This window comes from Meles meles, chromosome 14, assembly GCF_922984935.1.
Source record: "Meles meles chromosome 14, mMelMel3.1 paternal haplotype, whole genome shotgun sequence".
NCBI lineage: Eukaryota > Metazoa > Chordata > Mammalia > Carnivora > Mustelidae > Meles > Meles meles.
This window is the reverse complement of record NC_060079.1, coordinates 75,057,173-75,071,043: the sequence shown is the minus strand read 5'-3', so window position 1 is coordinate 75,071,043 and position 13,871 is coordinate 75,057,173. Positions and strand designations below refer to the sequence as shown.

General features: G+C 46.9%; 1 protein-coding gene across 3 annotated transcripts in view; it reads right to left on the bottom strand.

Moving 5' to 3' along the window:
* The window catches only part of CLYBL (citramalyl-CoA lyase), a 276,475-nt gene that overhangs the window by 20,407 nt on the left and 242,197 nt on the right, over positions 1–13,871 (bottom strand). For 2 of the 3 annotated variants that reach the window (XM_045977929.1, XM_045977930.1), the window contains exon 8: positions 5,972–6,091. In XM_045977929.1, coding sequence (XP_045833885.1) covers positions 5,996–6,091 — 96 coding nt within the window. In that variant the 3' untranslated portion in view covers positions 5,972–5,995. Of the gene's footprint in view, positions 1–4,676; positions 4,824–5,971; positions 6,092–13,871 lie in introns of those variants that run through there. The other variant, XM_045977928.1, reaches the window with a different exon arrangement.

The following is a 13,871-nucleotide window of genomic DNA, read 5'->3' as shown; positions in this document are numbered from 1 at the left end:
CTCAGGCAGGACTCCCGGCTTCAGGACAGCAGCCAGGCCCAGCTCCTAGAGACCAAAAGAGGAGGAGAGAAGGAGATAAAATAGTGGCTGGTTTTCCAAGCATATGGTGTGTAGTTTTTCGAATGTTTTAAATTCTTAATCCGCACCTCTCTTGTTACTATCACTACTGTAGTCAATGGCACGTTTTGTTGCGGCATTTGGCATTATTTTATGCCTTTGCTCTTCCTTTGACTCCACACAAGAGCGTTTTAATTTTGAAAGCAAAGTGCATCCGGAACCAGTCCTGCGACTTTCATACTAGCTCGCTGTTGGGCTGGGTCAGGCTCAACAGACATTTGTTGAATGAATAAACGAATGAATGAATGGATCCTCTCAAAAAAGTTCAGAGACATCTTTACTTTCAGGAAAGTTTTCTTGTTTTTGTCTTGTTTTTAAACTCGGGGTTCTCATCTATAGTATCCTCTATGGATTTGAGAGGGAGACTGGCAAAGTTGCTTTTGGAATCTTTGGAAGAAACTCAAGCAAAAAGCAATCTAAAATGGAATGCTCATTTTTCTCTTGGTTCTATACCAAGAATCTCGTGGGAAATCAACTCAATGGCTGAAAGCAGGGGGACCCAAATCCTCCACAGGTCCCTCTGCACACAAATCCGGATTTGAGCCCTACAGACTAAGGGCACACGAGGGTCTGGTCAAGATCTGGGCCCAGGAGATGCGCCAGTCGCTTGTAGGGTCCCTAGGGCTAGTTCTTGCGCCCGGCCCAGGTGCTGACTTCGGGGTTGGAGGGACATAGGGGCCGGTCGGTCCCCAGGACCCGCGCGAGGGCCCCGCGCAGGTGTCCGGTCTGTGCGCGGGGTGCGCCGGGGTGCTGGGGGCCTGGGAGACCGGAGAGAGACGTTATTGTTACACTGTAACGAGTCTGATTAACATGCTCCTGACACTTTCCCTTAGTTTCTCCGGCTCCTAGCAACAGCTCACAAAGGCGCGGGATTGTCCCGGACTCCGCGGGGACACGGGGCAGCCTTTGATCTGCCACCATTACAGCGGGGCTGCGCGACAGGCTCGCGGGCTCCGGAGCGGGCGGGCGGGCGGGCAGGCGGGCGAGCGGGGCCCGCAGTCCCGACCCACTGGGCTCCCCCGCTCCAAGCCGCGCGCCCCGCCGGGAAGGGACCGTGCGCCTCCGGAGGGCGCGCGCAGTGCCTCCCGGGCAGCCAGTCTCCGCGTCCTGGTGCCCTCGCGCGCCGCCGGCCGCCCCCGGTCCTCGGGAAGCTCGGGCGGCGGGGAACGCGGGCTCCGCGCGTCCCGGCTCCGCTGGCGCAGGTCTTTCCGACGGGGCGCGCTGCCCGGGCTCGCCGAGCCCTTCCCGTCGGAAGAAGCAAACACGGAGCCGTTCACTTACAAACAAAAATTTTAAAAGGAAGGGAGCGAGCGACAAATCCCTTGTCTTTTACAAGACTTGTAAACACTTTTTTCCCCCTTAAATAAAAATTCTGCAGGCTTCAGTCCGCTTAGCTGGAATGGGGTCGGATCGACAGCAAACGACCACAAAAGGCGCTAACGACGATTTCAGTTCCTTTCCACACATCACGGTCTTTATGTCGTTGGCAATTCTTACAGATTCGGAAGGAAATATGCCGCCAAATAATTGCTGGAATGTAAACAAACTACCACCACCTACATCCACAATCGCCCATCACAGGACAGCAAAAGCTGCCCGGGGCCGCGGCGCAAGCTTTTCAGGTACTAAGTTAGGTATTTTGAAAAAAGTTAATTTATTTGCCATTTTGTTCCCTCTGTTCGCCCCACCTCCCCTGCCCCGGTTAAAAATAAAGCGCGTACAGTATTAAAGTTTAAACATTTAAATGTTGAGCTCTGCTAATTACTTTCCTCCACTTTGCCCCGAAATTGCAATGTGAAAACCCCGCGGGGGAGGGGAGGGTCTCGGAGCCGGGTGGACAGTGTCCCCGAGCCTGGGGCATAAACTCCGCGGTGACAGACCGGTTCGGTGGCCCTCGCCGGCATTAATATGCACAAGTTCCTGCTTGTAATCTTATAACCTGTGTTGTACGATCAATTGCCTTCCAAGTACTAGAGGTCAAAATAAAAACAAAAACGGACGACAGTTAGCTTTCCAAGAGGAACGGAAACCATAAAACCAGAATGTCCTTCAAATTAAAAAGCAGGTATTCTTTTTTTATCCTCTTAAGGCATCGTTAGAAAATATAACGTCTCCAGTGAAGGTCAGTTTCCCGAACGAGGGCCGGACTATTAGGGGTTAATGTATTAATGATAATGATAACAGGTATATTTTAGAAAAGGGGGGGGGGGCCACTACAGGGTCTGTTCCATTTTCCCAACAAAATATGTCAAGCAATGAGCTACTTTCAAATTCAAATAGGAGGTGGTGAAGTCTTCTTGAGGAAGCTTTTCCCAGCCTGTCCCTGGAGGAGAGGACCTAAGGGCAGCCAGTGGTTCAATACTTGGAGGTCCGAAGGGAACTGCACCCAGATGCCCGCGAAATTCCCAACTTGTGCTCACAGACAGTGCCTGCCTCCACTGGAGTTTCCCTTCACCCTTTCAATAAAACATGACTGTATTGATATAATCCTCTATACATTAAAATGAGGTTGTCACAGATTGTCATTAAGACCTCAGTAAAACAATGAAGACATTATTGGGCACCCCCCCCCCCCCAGCAAGGTATTAGGGGAATAAAACAATCTACACCACACGGGTCCTATTGAGATTAATGAAAAAATTATGCAAAAAAAATCTCAATTTCATTTTCCCGCGACAGGGCTTTGCATACATAGTGTCGGTCCTGCCCTGCACCTGATGATTTATTAAACTAATCTACGGTGATCACCACGGATGTTCTCAACTCAATCTTGTCCTGGCTCATTTTCTAAGTAATTGTTTCTCATTAGTTCGGATAAGGTTTTAATAGTGTTACCCATAATTTAGCCCCCAAGAATTAATAACAAGGGGGCGATATGGCAAAGCAGCTTGTGATAAGCTCCACAAAATATAAACAGGTATGGTTTTTAATTAATCAGATGGCTGCGAGGTCCTCTTCTTGTAGACCATTGCTAGCTGGAGGAGGTCCCCGGGATCTCTGAACCTAACCAACTATGCCTAACCCCTCTTCTGGGGCCCTTGTTTAGGGTTTCTGCTCAGAGTGGGACCAGGGCAAACTGGTCCAGATTTTTGGCTCTAGTGGGTCTTAGTCTCATGGTATTACCATAATTGGGAACACAGGGTTTTGAGGAAGACGATAAATGTGACTTTTGGGTGTCAGGTAAGGGTGTGGTGACCAGTCTCACATTGTAGGGCATCCAGGAACCCACTAGCTTGCTGGTGATGGGGGTGGGGAGTCCTAGCCATGTCTGGGCTCTCCGCACCACCCAGAGACCTTACTGAGGGGGCTGCTTTTCCTGAGGTCCTAGTGCTTTCCCCTGGCATCTGAGAGTCCCTCAGAGGGAGGGCTTGGCTCTCAGTGAGTCCCTGGCCTGAGGAGGTCTGCCTGTAGTGTTTGGGGGCTGCCTGTATAACTGGGGTGGAGAATATGTCTGCCCTTTCATCATGTTAGAGCCTTGAAGGGTTATCTGTACCAACACACAAGGATGGGAAAGGGCAGTTGGGCTGAAGTGGGGGGTGCCTCTGGGAAGTAAGAAGGAAGGCTTTTATTTTCTTCTTTTAACACAGGTCCTGCGTAGTTCTAAGACTCTGAAGAGGAGGTGTGTGTATGGGACAGGTCAGGGTGCGTGCTCTGAGCAGACAGGGCTAAACCAGGTCTGTGGATTCCCCCGGGGCACACCTGGCTGCAACACCAGAGGTGACGGGGGCGCTGCTTCTCCTGTGGCTGCTGCCCGCTGCCCCTGACTGCAGGCCAGAAGCCCAGTTTGACTGGAGGCCAGACTGAGATGCCATCCTCCTCCTTCCAGCCACTCCGCCCTCCTTTCCAGCTAACTCCAAGGTGAAGAGTGACAGTGATCTCATGAGGGGCTGGAGAGAGGGGTGCACACTGGAGAGGAGACCCACTGCCCAAGGCAGTCCAGGACCCCAGAGGAGCACATCCCATCCCCTTCCAAGGGGATGATCTTCTTGAGGGATCCTCTCTTTAAAACAGCTTTACTAAGCCTGTTCAAGAACTGTCGCCTCAGATCCCAGGTCTGGGATTATGAGTTGGTTTTGCAAGAATGTGCTTCTCTGGAACCGTCCTGCCTGGTTCCAGTTCCTTCCGCCTCCCTGTCAGAACTGAAGCATCCCCTGCCTCAGTGCACTGGGTGGGTCCCACCCCGGTCCCACCCACCCAGGCAGGACGGTGTGTGGGCCTTTCTCACTCTGCTTGGGTTCCAAGGTGCCCTTCCTTTCGTATAAGCTTCAACTCTATTTCCCTCTTCCTGTAGGAACTGGAAGAGGCAGGGGCAGAGGAGACCCCTGGTTGGACCATACAGTAGGGGCCATGGAAGAAATAAACAAGAGTGTAGGAGGAGGTGAAAAATTAAAAGAAAAAAAACAACTGTTTTCTATTTACAAATTTAAATAAACAGAACAGCCTTCCCCGCGGTGTTTGTCTAAGAGTAGCAGCTTTGCGGCTGTGTAGGTCATGAAAAGGTTGGTGTAGAGTTTAAAACTTCCCATTCTGTTAATTTCTTAAAGAACAGTCATCCAGAGTCTCAACACAAAAGCTCATGATTTAATGAGGAGCAGAAACAAAATCTCTGATTGTTGGTGTTTCAAATTTCATTGGCGTCCTCTGGCAAACACAAGTTGATCCTTCCCAGCTTCAATACCCTTTAGCCTTCGGTATAAGAGCACATGCTGAATAGGGAAGAATGGCTGGTTGTTATGTTTATTTACCCTTACTACAAGCTGGGTTAACCTCTTCAAAACAGCTTTACTAAGCCCGTTAACCACACCGCCCATATGACCTGCAGCAGCATCTCTAATGTGATGCAAATCTCGCAGGGGACCATATGCATCGGCTCTGCCGCATTGTGTCCTCTTAGAGGCTACAAGTTTATTGCTGAGGGGGCCCTGTCCCGGCCATACATTTACAGGGAAAGTGGCCTCAATGGCAAAACAGTTAAATGGGGAAATTAAGGGAGAGAAGGGATGGTCTTGTGTTTCTGCGCATTTTTTTTTTTTTAATTGCTGGTGAATGTTGACCCAAAGCATTCACCCAGGATGAGGGCTTTCATAGTTCTCACCTACTGGTTCCAGTGGGTGGAGGTTTCATTTTGGAAGGTGGAGGTTAAGAGTAATCAGTTTTGAAGATTTATTTTCAGACGCTATCTGAGGCTTAACTTTTCTATGCCATCTCTCGTTTTCTCAGATTTATACTGAAATAAACAGAACCCCTTCATTTAACCACTATTTTTTTTTAATATTTTATTTATTTAACAGAGAGAAATCACAACTAGGCAGAGAGGCAGGCAGAGAGAGAGGAGGAAGCAGGCTCCCTGCGGAGCAGAGAGCTGATGCGGGGCTCGATCCCAGCACCCTGAGATCATGACCTGAGCCGAAGGCAGCGGCTTAATCCACTGAGCCACCCAGGCGCCCCTAATCACTATTTTTTAAGACTGGCCTTAAAATTATTTACAGTGTTGAGTAATGAACAATGTGGGAAACATCTAATGGGAGAAATGAAAGAGCGTACACATTTGAGAAAGATCTGTTTCATTAAAGTCCTAACATGCTCCCAGCCCATCTCTCTCCACTGTTTTATCTCCCTGTGAAATCATAAGTGCATATTTGTAACACGTTAATGAGCAATAAAGTCATAAGCTTGGAATCCAAAAGGAGGAAGTTCATTTTTAGAGGGATAAGTGGCCAGTGAGATAACACACACAAAAAAACTGTGATTAACATGAACTGTAAATGGGAGAAAGGTTCCAAGCCGGCATACTAACAAGTTGCCTTGAGTATGAGTTTGTCTTTAAGAAACCCACTGTATACGTTCAGCCCACCTGATGAGAGCTTCATTTAACAGATCATTTTTCCTTGATGGATGTGGCAAGCATAACAATGTTCTGGGCTTGCTTCAGTAATGGCATGTCGATCATACTCCCTTGGAAAGTAAAGGCTCCCTGGAAAACAGAGAATACAAACTTCCTGAAAGAATGTTCAGAAATTATAGGCTTCCTTTCTGTGCACGCTTGTACAACAAGAACATTTTAGATTCTACCTGAATTATACTGACTTTCCTACCCAACTTTTGAGAAAGCCAAAGTAAATTACAGGGGAAAGATTTCTTTTTTCCTCCTAAAGAGGGGAAAAAAAAACCACCCTTCAGCATTTTAATGGAGGGGAAAAGCATCACACAGAAGGTATTTGAAACCGTTTGTTTAACTCTTGAAATCAAGCAGAAAACAACCATGGAAGGAAAATGCAAATATTTCCTTATATAGCTTTTAAAATATGGCACAGAGCTTTAAAAATAGCATGCTCTGGTAACAAACTGTTGTTTGAAAAATAACTGTATGATCAGTTTAAAGGCAAAATGCTTCGTTCTTGTAACATAACTTGGGGGTAAGACTATCATGGGACGGGAAGATGTAAGGTAGGCTTGTACTCAATAAAAAGAGATTTCTCTGTTGGTATAGATGTGCAGAGAGGACTGGAATGACAAGGGACAAGAACCTGTGACAAAGAAGTCACAGGTGTGTTGAATGGCGAATCTGGCAAGAATTTCTGAGATTTCCTAGTTTATCCCCATTTTACAGATACATTTTCTTTTAAGCTTCTGCAAATACTTATTGAATGTGTATGTGATCTGGGTCCTGTTCTAGATGAGGAAACGGAGGCCCAGAGTAGTTAAGTGATTTTCCAAGGTCACGTGACTAGAGAGGTTAGACCTGGAATTAACACTTGGATATCGGAACCTCAACCCTTTATTGATCGAAAATCCCCATGTTAAGGTAACAAGGTAGTATCTTTTTTTTTAAGATTTTTACTTATTTATTTGACAGACAGAGATCACAAGTAGGCAGAGAGGCAGGCAGAGAAAGGTGGAAGCAGACTCCCTGCTGAGTTGAGAGCCCGATTCGATTCGGGGCTCGATCCCAGGACCCCCGGGGATCATGACCTGAGCCGAAGGCAGAGGCTTTAACCTACTGAGCCACCCAGGTGCCCCTACAAGGTAGTATCTTTACTGCATCAGAAAAAAAAAAAAAAAATTAACTGGACAGAAGGCAGTGTGCCCAGAATCTTTAGTTAATGTCTGGTTATTTACATTTAATCACTTCCTTTTGCTGTTTACAATCATAGCTCTTCTTGCTTCTCCTTCCTTCCACCTGTTGGCAAGGATGCTGATGGATGGGAGCCCTCACAATCCTTGCTGATGGTCTATCTGCACATACTGCCGCTCAGGTCTGATTTCACAAGTACCACCTCTCAACAGACAATGTTGTCATGACTCAAAAGTTCTGGGATGGGTCTCCTGATCTCTCTGAAAACTTGCCTCCCACAATTACAAGAGTCACACACCGGATGGAGATTTTAAAAGGTGGCAATGACTTTGGAATTTATTTTTCAATCAGAGAGATTTAAAAGCCAATGGGATTAGAGTTTTCACCAGTGGGTGCCTAACCTTCTTGGCCTTAGAACGATAAATCTGGTTCATATGAGTACTTGTGCTGGCCTAAAGTCCTGTACCTGAAGTCACTTTCCAACCCTCTCATTTTTACTACTTACAGTTCTAGACTGACTTTTGCCTAATTTCATTCAGCCCAGAGTGAATTTTGGGCATCTGTGACCATGATGAATTTCATGAATTCAGTTAGAAGTTCCAAGGATGTTCTGTGGGTTAGCATAGCATGTGAAATCAGGGTGGGGGATTCACGCTGTTTTACAAGGCAATAGTCTAGTTTCTTATTGGAGTAAATGATGAAGACCAAAGGCTTCCTGGTTATCCGCCCACCAAGTGGATTATGACCCTGTAAAACAGCACATCTGTCCTGCTAAGGTTTAAATAATAGGCTGGAGAGATGAAATTAGAATAGATGCACATGAAATCAAAACGATGCAGAGAGAATCAAAATGACGGCCTTGGGTTTAGGCCACGTTTCCCAAATCTGCTCTGGGTTCCATGTGCACATCAAAGATGCAAAATATTTCATGGAGATCACTTCTTTCTTTGACAGCGGCAGATTTTGTTTCACTTCCTTCATTAAGCCTAAGCTGAAAAATAAAGTTCAGCATTTTTGTTTGTCTCCTTCATCTCTGCAGATTGAGGATCTTAGTGTTAGGAATTAGAGTGCCTAAGAGGAATAATCCTCCTGCTTTCACATATTGACCTGTAATATGGTTGGGGTTTTGAATGTAAGGATCTACATGTGAAATGTGAATGGGGTCTGTTGGTCAGGATCTGGAAAAATGCAGTCTGTCAAATGTTACTTGGATTTGTGGGGAGGGTTTCAAACAGTCCTTAATGAATGATTAGAGATCGGTTTCCATTTTTTTTTTTTTTTTTTTAAAGATTTTATTTATTTATTTGACAGAGAGAAATCACAAGAGAGGCAGGCAGAGAGAGAGGAAGGGAAGCAGGCTCTCTGCTGAGCAGGGAGCCCGATGCGGGACTCGATCCCAGGACCCTGAGATCATGACCTGAGCCGAAGGCAGCGGCCTAATCCACTGAGCCACCCAGGCGCCCCCAGCCCAGTGCTTTTCTGAGAAATTGGCACACCATTTCAAAAAGTATAGAGAACCTCCATCAGCTTGAAGATTCAGACTATAATTTGGTTTAAAATGCCTTTAAATAGTAACTTATTCATAGTTAACTACCTTAACAACCAGGACTACAACAATAATAATAGCTGTAATTTTTTGAGCAGTTGCTAGATCAGGGACTGCGCCAGAGACTTGACATGCTTTATTTCGTGTAATGCTCATGACAACACTGTGAAGTAGATACTATTATGCAACCCTATTAAAAATTTCGTTAAAGAAATTCTTTTTAGGGCGCCTGGGTGGCTCAGTTGGTTAAGCAACTGCCTTCAGCTCAGGTCGTGATCCTGGAGTCCTGGAATCGAGTCCCACATCGGGCTCCCTGCTCGGTGGGGAGTCTGCTTCTCCCTCTGATCCTCTCCCCACTCATGCTCTCTCACTCCCTCTCTCTCAAGTAAATAAATAAAATCTTTAAAAAAAAATAAATTCTTTTTAGTTGTGGCAAAAACACATAAAATATATCACCTTAACCACTTTGAAATGTACACTTTAGTAATGTTAATATATTTGCATTGTTGTGCAACAGATCTCCAGAAATTTTTCATTCTGCAGAACTGAAACTCTGTACCCATTAAACAACTCAGCCCTAACCCCCTCTCTGGAAGCCCCTGGCAGCCACCATTCTATTTTTTTTCTGTTAAGTTTTCTATCTACCCCCATCTTATCACTGAGGGAACTGGGGCACAAAGAACTTAAGAAACTTACACATGCCTGCCCAGTAGCTACTGAGTATAGAACTGGGATAAAAGCTAGCTCTAGCTGATCCAAAGGGTGTGCTCCAGGCTTACACTCTAGACTTATAGATTGAAAACTGTGTTTGCTTTTGTTTTGTTTTTAAAGATTTTATTTATTTGAGGGGCGCCTGGGTGGCTCAGTGGGTTGGGCCTCTGCCTTCAGCTCAGGTCATGATCTCAGAGTCCTGGGATTGAGCCCCGCATCGGACTCTCTGCTCAGCGGGGAGCCTGCTTCCCCCTCTCTCTCTGCCTGCTTCTCTGCCTACTTGTGATCTCTCTCTCTGTCAAATAAATAAATAAAATCTTTAAAAAAATTAAGATTTTATTTATTTGAGAGACACACACATACACACCGCATGAGCAGGGGGAGAGGCCAAGGGAGAGGGAGAAGCAGACTCCCCGCTGGGCACAGAGCCTGATGCAGGGCTCGATCCCAGGACCCTGGGATCATGACCTGAGCCGAAGGCAGAGGCTTTAACCCACTGAGCTACCCAGGCGCCCCTAGATTGAAAACTGTTTTCTGAGTGGGTTTCCTGACCAATTGCATCAGAATCATCCAAGGGGAGCCGTGGGGGGACGTAGCTTGTTAAAATGCATACAGGGCCCCATCCTATATGGTTTGGTGCAGAAGGCTGGGGTGGAGTTGGAATCATCTCATGATTCCAAAGCACATTCAGGTTGGAGCAGTTCCGTGTTTTAGCTCCCCTGCTTAGAAATAATAAGGTTGACTTTGATATGGATTCGACCTGATCCCTGCCCTCAAGAAGCAATGTACTGGAGGAGACAGGAAAGAAAAGAAGCAGGTGCCATAAAATGCAAGAAAAATTAAAAAAAAAAAAAAAAAAAAAGGCCAACGTGACGAGCCCAGAGAGCTCTGAGGGTCTGAGATGAGTGTCCTTCTCATCCACTCGGGATCACTTTTGCCAGCTCGCACTGTTCACGTGGGTATGATGATCCTGCGTACCCAGCACATATCGTGAACTCCCGGCTAGAGTGCCACGGGGCTCTGGACACAATGGGCTCTTATTCAACAGTTACCTATTGAGTTATTTGTTGTAGTAAATCATGGGTCAATCACTTGGCATATTTTATGATGCACAGGTTTAGGGTTTCAGACTTCTGGAAGCTAATACTATCTTAGCATTATGTTATGTTAACATAACACTATGTTAGCATAGTGTTATGCTAAGGGTAAAACCATCTTAGCATACATGTTATCTATATAGCAAAGAAACACTTCCTCTTAGGCTAGGGTTTTTCTAACAACTCACTCATTGCCCCGTTGGTAAGACAAGCATTGAGGTAACAGGCATTCTGCCAGACCCGGAAGTTCTTCGTTGGGGTGAATCTGACTTACGAGTTTACCAGCAAAAATGATGATTTCAGTGGTAGCAGTGATAACAACAGTCACCACCCATAGGAAACATTTAGAGGAAATATTCATATAGTTTGCATTTCTGGCACTGAATACTTGCGAATTTTTTCTCTACTAAAAGGGTAATTTACTAGAAACACAAATCGACCTAGTTCTTTCCCTACTCACTTCAGTTTTCGAGTAAGGCCTCCTGAGCATTCGGGGAGTTCTCTCTGGCGTCCCGGTGACGGTGGGCTCTTCTGGCATAGACGGTGACCTCTGAGCGGAGCTGTCACAGCCCTTCTCTTGCAGGGTGACGCTCCTCTTGTAGGACTCTACGCCTAATGCCCATGGAATATTTACCTCACAGCAGTTCCCGGTGAATTCCTCAAACTTTTGTCGGCACTGGCCATTACGAAATTTCTCTTCAGGATCTTGGTTGTCCCTCTGTTTGCTCAAATCTTGAAGGCCCAGCATGGCCTTCCTTACTCACCTGATGCCTGCCTTACTCACAAAATCAGCCTCTCCTTCCTACTCCTCAGAAAGGGGGTAGGATGATACTCTACTGAGGTATTCTGATGGGACACTTCACTCTTCTTTCTTTCCCATTTTTCATCCTCTCACATGGGGAATCCTTGGACAGGCCCTAGGACAGCCCTCAGTCGCCACAGAATTTGGTTATGACATTCCTTCTAAGGATGTGGGTTTGGGTACCAGGGACCCACAGCTCAGCGGGGAGGTCTCTTGGAGAACCTGCTGGGACGCTGACTGGGGAGGTGCACCTTTCTCACTGGGATCTTGTGATCTTTCTCAAACACTGGACAGGATCATTCATTTGCTTAAACCTGGCTTTGGCTCCCTTTGGACTTACAAAATCAAGTGCAAGGGGCGCCTGGGTGGCTCAGACGGTTCAGCCTCTGCCTTCAGCTCAGGTCATGATCCCAGGGTCCTGGGACTGAGCCCCGTGTTAGGTTCTCTGCTCCACGGAGAGTCTGCTTCTCCCTCTGCCTGTAGCTCCCCCTGCTTGTGCTCTCTCTCTCTCTCCCTGTTAAATAAATAAACAAAATCTTAAAAAAAAAAAAAATCAAGTGCAATCTCCTTAGCAGGGATCCCAGGCCTGCCCGAAGAGACGAGACACTTCCTGGGCATTCAGCCTTGTCTCCTGCCAGTCCACCACGCGTACACCCACACCCACACCCACGCACACTCTTCTGTATCTCTCCCATATGCTCTGTTCTCTGCTCTCGAGGACACTGCCCTGTCTGTCCTGTAAACTCCTCATCCTTCAAAATGTCAGAAGATGTCAGGTCTATGAAGTGTTACTAGAATTCTCTGGTAGGGCTAATTTCTTCTTCCTCTTTTCTTTTCTTTCCCTTCCTCCCTCCTTCCCTCTCTCCCTCTCTTTCTTTCTTGTAAACTCTATGCCTAATATGGGGCTCGAACTCATGACCCTGGGATCAAGAGTCACATGCTCAGGGTGCCTGGCTGGCTCAGTTGGTAGAACATGCAACTTTTTTTTAAAAAAAGATTTTATTTACTTATTTGACAGGCAGAGATCAGAAGCAGGCAGAGAGAGAGAGAGAGAGAGAGAGAGAGAGAGAGAGGTGGAAGCAGGCTCCCTGCTGAGCAGAGAGCCCGACACGGGACTCGATCCCAGGACCCTGAGATCATGACCTGAGCCGAAGGCAGAAGCTTAACCCACTGAGCCACCCAGGCGCCCTGAGCATGCAACTCTTAATCTTGGGGTTGTGAGCTCAAGCCCCACATTAGGCACAGAGTTTACTTAAAAAAAAAAAAAAAAAAAGAGTCACACGCTCCGCTGACTGAGCCAGACAGGTGCCCCTCTTCTTCCTTTCTCTGTACAGCCTCCCATTACGGCCCTTGTCACACTGCCTTGTAATGATTTATTTACACTGCTGTCTTTCTCACTAAGCTGTGAGACTCTTGAGGAAGGGGCCATGTCTCAAAGATCTTTGAATCCCCAGAACCCAGTACTCAAAATGTGGTTTGGAGTAGAGCTTTTGTGGGGCTCCAGTTGGGTGACTGAGGGCAGAGTGATATCAGAAGATGCTATCTGTCTTACCCATCTCGTCTCCTTCATCTGCAAGCATCTTTCCATGCCACCTGATCTTTCTCTGGTCTGGTAATACTCACTGGTTGGCTAGCTAACAGTAGCTGAGCCTCCAGCAGGACACAGGGACTTTCTCTAACAAACATGATGCTGGGCTGGGGTCAAGTTAACTCATGTGAGTGACGTAACAGTTAAAGTGCAAGTGAGTCTGTCACATCTGTGGTACTTAAGCACTGAGGAGCTACAGAGAAACAGGGCCATCAAAATGGAGACGGTTTGGCCAGAGAAGGGCTCTGAGGAACAGTTACATTTAAAGTCAGGTTTAGAAGGCCAAAGATGCCAAAGGAACAAGAGAGGGGCGGGGGATACTGGGAACAACACATAGAGACATATCAGTGGGGTTGACTTTCTCTGTTCTGCTGAGCCCTCCATGCCTCTGGTCACCAGTGATTCAATAGGTCCAGCTAAATGAAGGGTGACGGTATGAGATACCACATCTGTCTATGGCTGAATGGGATTCTCTAGGATCTACAGAAAGGGAGCCTGATCCAGCCTTTATTAATATGGATGACTGCTGGTTCTGATACTCAGTAGCTGCTTGACTCTCCTTATGCAGGAACGACTTAGCTTCTGCTTGATGAAGCTGGACTGGAATCCCTCCGTTCTTGTCGCATGCCCTAGTGGACCCAATGCTTGCTCCTTCCTGGACCCTTAGGGGAAGAGGCTGAACCACTTTCTTTTATTCTGGGCATTCTCCCTCTGTCTAAGGGTGCTCTGGGGGATCCAACAATGGGAGAGCTAAGAGCTGGCCTGGTCCAGCTTTGCTTCTGAGCAGGACTGTCACACATGGGTTGACATGGGCACCAGGGGGAGAGGGCTGAAGGTAGGGGAAGGATGTCATTCTCCCTTGAGGAGGAAATACGGATTCCCTCAGCAACTATAGCCTAGGCTCTAGTTAGCTATCGACCTTGGTAAGGCCTGGA